The sequence below is a fragment of the Megalobrama amblycephala genome, linkage group LG17 (assembly GCF_018812025.1).
Source record: "Megalobrama amblycephala isolate DHTTF-2021 linkage group LG17, ASM1881202v1, whole genome shotgun sequence".
Taxonomy (NCBI): Eukaryota; Metazoa; Chordata; class Actinopteri; order Cypriniformes; family Xenocyprididae; genus Megalobrama; species Megalobrama amblycephala.
Window position 1 is genome coordinate 43782933 of NC_063060.1, and position 6000 is coordinate 43788932.

The window sequence follows — 6000 nt, forward strand, 5'->3', positions numbered from 1 at the left end:
CAGCGCATCAAAGCTTGCTGTTGTCTTGGCTACCTTACAAACGGCGATGGAAAAACAGTGAATTTTTCCCCCTTTTGTGGTAATTTAGCACTAGTTTCTATGGTATTCTGCTTGCATTTTTGGGCTTCAGTTGGATGCTTTATTTTTATCTTTAGTCAATTGAGTTTAGTTCTAAAAAAAAGCAAAGGCTAAATAGTAAATAATATGCGACGGGGCCCATCTTAGGGTGGGGGCTGCGGGGGTGTCCCGTACGCCTATAATGTATAGGCTAATACATTGCTTACAAAGGGTTCATGTTAACTACTGTATGATTATCAGACGATTTTAATGTGTTAATGTTTCAACTATATCGTGCAATTATAGCTATGTAACAATCTGATAAACTGTAATTGTGCCGTTTGTATCCATTAACACGCTCATAAACATTACAAAAAAAAATGTCATGCCATAAGCTACACAAATACGAACAAAAAAACGTTGATATCCCAATAATCAACATTTTGTTATTCAACAAGTGCTAGGCTATTAAGATAAAAAAGTTTCTGCTATAGAGTTTGCGCCTAATCTGACTCTCCACAATGGGCTACACAATGCATATGAATATTTTATAGGCCTGTTTGTATTTTGACTGCAGTTAAGAGCAAAATGACGAGAACATGTTTAACATTGGAAGTTTAAGATTCTTTATTAAATATTCTTACTTTATGCAAAACATATAGGCATCTGTACATTGTACTTCTATAACATCATAACATAAATCATTAAATTATAGGTCAAATGAACCGTACAAACCCAATCTTGTTTTTGCTATTTAGCAGATCTGTGTTGATTCAGTTCATTTCAATAACTGCTGATGTTGCAAACTGTGGTTAAGCCATAAAGCAGCTCGAAAGAATTGACCAAGATATGTTACATTATGGCTCCGTATTATTAGAACAATAACTGTACAGAATCTTTACTGCCATCCAATGATCCTTAAAGACAAAGAAATAAAATAAAAATGTTAAAGAAAAACAAACAAAAACAACAAACCGATTGTGTTCTATTTATAGGCTAGTATATCAATGTATAATGTTTACATTATCTTGTGTGTATAAAAAGCACTCACCCAACCTAACAGTGCTTGCTCTGCAACACTTCACAAGTTTGAGATAGGGGGAAGGGCGCTTTGTTTAAAATGTTTGTCACCAAAGCCATTAATCCAGAGGGCGGGAGACTCAAAATATTAGCCTAAGCTAAGCTAAGCTTTTTGCAATCTTAGTGCTTTTTGTTAATTTTAACATCCTGATCTGATCATATGAAATAAGCTGACGAAATACACAATTGTTAGACTCTGTTATGAGTATGTGCAGTAAGTTTCTTTATTTGTTTGTGTTATGGAGATTTGCAGTGTTTTGCAGTGTTTCATGCTCCACTCCAGAAGTTCAGAATGGGATCAACCCTCCCCCCGCGGGTTTGCCAGCGTCTGCTGCTGCCGAGCAGAGTATGTGCGAAGTTTTGACTGGAGCGAGGAGGGATTTTTTAAAAGTCGGAGCGTCGTGTTTTTTTTTTTTTTTTTAATCTGGAAGAAATGTTATGAGTTTGGCGTGTGGTAGGAAAAAAAGTTTGCACAATAAGCCACTACGCAAATTTGTGTCTAACTATACCAGCTAAAATATATTGTTCGACCAAAAACATCTTATCAATTATTTAAGAAATAAAGACATGTAATAAAGTAATAAATACATTTAATTAAAACAGAAAGACGTAGCCTATATTGCTTCAGCCTTATTCAAAGGCCGCGGAAACATGGTTTTGTTTGTTACGCACTTCAATCCATTCCACACCCGACGTTCTTGGTTTTCTTCCTATTTATTAAATATAGGCAATTGGTTGATGAAACATTGATTGAAATTAAGATACAATTTCTACAAAACGAAATTCACTTTAAAGAAAGACTTACTATAAAACAAAACTTAATGAAGTGGTCAAACTTATGTCTAACCCTCTGCATTTGTCTCCCGACATTGCGCATCCGTCATGCTATTCCATTTTCATAATGAACATAGGTGAAATTAAAAAAGCCCAAATAGCCCAATATTTAAATATAAATATGAAACTAAATTGGTTACATTTTTATCCCTCTGGCCGACGAAAGCGCCGGCGCGTTCTGATGGATTTTCTCCTCATGACAGCTGAAACAACTTAAAACAGGCCTTCTGTCATTTTTGGCGATAGCCTACAGATTGATGCAAAACTACAAATGGTCTACTTTTATTTGTGTACGCTCACAATAACAACAAAACCTTGTACTTTTGAATAATAAAATAAAATAAAAAACAGGGTGCGCTTTCAGCTGTCTCTCTGCGAGAATCTGAAATGTCTCAAAAGTGAACTTAAACACAGCGAATAATTGTACCTAAAAAGAAAGAAATATCTAAATTCGATAAGATATAGGTCTGTGTTAAATAAGAGGCGATCTATCCGCTGGAACGTGTTGTTTCTGAAATCATGGCCAGTGCTCGTTGCTGCTGTTATCATTTCTCTTGGCGCTCTCAGTTTTCACACAGACAATCGAGCGTTTCATTCTGGTAAAAGCACAAAACAAAATGCACACAACAACGTGTCCTTGCTCTTGATGTACAATCTATATACACACACATATATATATATATATGCCATATATATATATATATATATATATATATATATGTTTAATGACAATAGCATGCAGTAAGACTATGGGCCCTATAATACACCCGGCGCAATGCGACGCAAGGCGCAGCGCAAGTGTGTTTGTTAGTTTTCGTCCGGCGCCGTTCGCGTTTTCCCGTTCAGCGCCACTGTCACGGCTACACAACCTGCACCTTCAGACACGGACACTTACGCCACGCCCACTCGTTCACAATCACCGGAATACTGAACACCTGTGCATCATCACCAGAGCCACATATAAGCACACCAGTCCCATTCACTCATTGTCTGGTCTTGCACCGATCCCTACACGTCACTCGACCTCGTCTTACCGGAACATTGTACCTACTGTTGTCTTCATCGTCTTCATCTCCAGTCCTGAATCCTCCATCATCATCTGTGTCACCATTGTCATCTGCCGAGGAAAGTTATCATTGTTATACCATTCGTCAGTTCTACGTGTCAAGATTCTCTACCTGTGTCTTCACCTGTGTCTGAAACCTCTGTTAATAAACACTGTTGCACTTACCTCATCTGTGTCCTCGTCTGTGTCTGACAGCCACCAAAACGGCGCCATAGACCAACTCAAACCTGGTCTAAAGTCTAAAGTCAATGGCGCAATATTTTTTTGTTAGAGCGCGTTGGTAGAAACTGCGCCTCTGGGCGCGTCCACAGTGCGCGTTGACTTTGCTTATTACATACAGGGATGCGCATCACACAGACATGCCAAATATTAAAAACAAAAGGATTACAGTGTAAAAGAATATTATTGTGTAGGCTACATAAATATAAAAATGTAATGATGAATAGTCATTGCGTGTATTAGAATTAGGCTACCTATTTTCAATTCAGCCTATTACTACTTATAATGATGAACGAAATTGGCTAATTAATTGAACAATCGTGCCAATACACACACATATATATTAAGTGACTCATCGCGCGGAGCTATTTGAAAGCCTGCATCCAACGCAGACAACTGAAAGATTGACTGGCCACTTAACAGGTAATTTCAGCAAAACATCACTCGTTGAACTCCTCAGTTGAATCGGTGTGTTTTAATAAGTCAGTGTATTTTATAATGTTACGTATTATATTTTATAATGTAACAAATTCCGCCATGTAAATAGCAATCCGCCATGGCGCGAGCGCATCTCGCTCTTAAAGGGAATGGGAGATGACACTCTGATTGGTTTATTGAACGTTACGCCCATTACTCATTAAGAGAATAGGGACAACCCATTTCAAAAATGCGCCCTGGCGCACGGACCGTTTTTCCGTCGTTAAAATAGCAAAAGTGGATTTGGACACGCCCTGAGTGCACCTGCACCGTGCGCTTTACATTTTGCGTTTAGATCGTTAAAATAGGGCCCTTTGTGTAAAGGTCTTTCTTTTAATTTCTGATGCATAGAGTAGCCTAAGACTATCCCACGTTTTGAAATTAACTCTCACTTTATATTTTCTAATGGTTTTTAAGGATGTTAAAATGTTATATTATAATGTTATTGTTGTTTTACTTCGTCCTTTCATCTCCGTTTACAAACCGACATTTTATTATTACAGTCACTTTCCAATCCGTCCCTTTGCGCCACCTGGCGGTAGTTTTTTACACGCGACTGAATTTCAGTTAACGCAACGGCCCTGCGGCGGCGGTATGCGCTGCGGTAATACCCATTTTGGTTGTCCACCTACTGTATCAACATGATTCATGATTTAAAGGTATTATATTTAAAACACAAATATCTCTGTAGGATCATGTAAAGTTTTTTTTTTTTAATAATATAGTAACTAATTTGCACTTTGTTCCACTGAACACTGATTGTTTTCTCTTCTGTTTCACCTTACAGAGTAGATTGTCAATCACCATACATCTCTAAACGAATTCCATCACCAAACACCTCTGACGGATGCTTTATATCATAGTGTGAAATCATCATGAGAGGAGCAGAAATCATCAGGTGATCCACAGAAGAGTCTCACTACTGTGTCTATGAGGAGAAATAAATGTGTGATTAATGTGTAAATGTGTTTCATACAGATGGAAGAGACTCAGACTTCACAATGAAATAAAGCAGCATGTGTATCAGAAACATGTGATATTGAATGATTAATGTTGCTTTAGTATTCAGACAAATGATGGTTCAGTTTTATTTAAAGGTGAACAGGAGGAAGAAGCTCAGATGAGTCTGTCAGCAGAAACCTTCAGGCTCTTCAGTATCAGGCCTACAAATATAATAATGTTTGGATTTAACTCATCCACAATGATTAAAATGTTTCTAATCATAAACGTGATTGTCAAGTATAGCACATAAATGTATGAAAAGATATAAAGTCTACATGTTACTTCAAACATTTATGTGATCTCTTACATTTTATACACAGAATATATTTGTTTATTTTTGTTATTCTGTTTTATTTTATATTAACTTATCTGTGTGTGTGTCTGTTAATGCACAGATATACAGTATATTGTCTTTAACATATTGTATATTGTACATTTTTAACAGTTAACAGCATTTGTGTGTTAAAGAAGTTAAGAACAATTGTTTTTGTTTTTGTTTGAAAAGTTCACTTGTCTGTTGTATTATTGAAGCTACATGAGCAGATGCAGAGAGATTCTCCTTCTTAAATAAAGGTGAAGTTGTAGATGTTAAACATAAAACCATATGAGTGATCTTTACAATTTTTGGAGAAGAAATCATGCTGGGCTGCGTTTCTCTAAACATTGTGAGCTCAGTTGATCGTAGAGATCATTGGTGGCAATAGTTCTACAATCTACTATGACCTATGATGCTTTTGAGAAACACGACAATCTGACTAATATATTAATACAGAAATGTTCTCATTGTGTGTTTAAAGGGACAGTTCACCCCAAAAATGTAAATGATCGTTAATCACCCTCATATTATTCCAAACATGTAAGACTTTATGCTGTGGAAACACTAGAGAAGATATTTTGATAAATGTTTCAGTGTCTGATTGGTTTCCAACATTCTTCAAAATATCTTCATTTATGTTCCGCAGATGAAAGAGTCAGAAAGAAAAATGCAGGTTTGAAACTACATGAGGGTGAATAACTGATGACAGGATTGTTATTTTGGGGTGAACTATCCCTTTAAATGGGACCTACTATGCCAATTTTTACAAGATGTAAATAAGTCTCTGGTGTCCCCAGAATGTGTCTTTAAGCTCAAAATACCTCACAGATCATTTATTATACCACGTTGTTAATACCCATTTTTGAGTGCTAATGTAGTGATTTTACTTTCACCCATCCAAGGACACTATAATGTAGTGATTGGTACTCACGTCACCGCTGACATTGTG

At 36.6% G+C, this 6000-nt stretch overlaps 1 protein-coding gene across 10 annotated transcripts in view; it reads left to right on the top strand.

Moving 5' to 3' along the window:
- Nucleotides 1-5215, top strand: part of LOC125250291 (NACHT, LRR and PYD domains-containing protein 12-like) — a 128071-nt gene extending 122856 nt beyond the window's left edge. For 9 of the 10 annotated variants that reach the window (XM_048162803.1, XM_048162807.1, XM_048162799.1 and 6 more), the window contains one exon: nt 4521-5215. In XM_048162803.1, the coding sequence (XP_048018760.1) occupies nt 4521-4596 (76 nt within the window). In that variant the 3' untranslated portion in view covers nt 4597-5215. The remainder of the gene's footprint in view (nt 1-4520) is intronic. The other variant, XM_048162800.1, reaches the window with a different exon arrangement.
- Nucleotides 5216-6000: the final 785 nt, after the last annotated feature.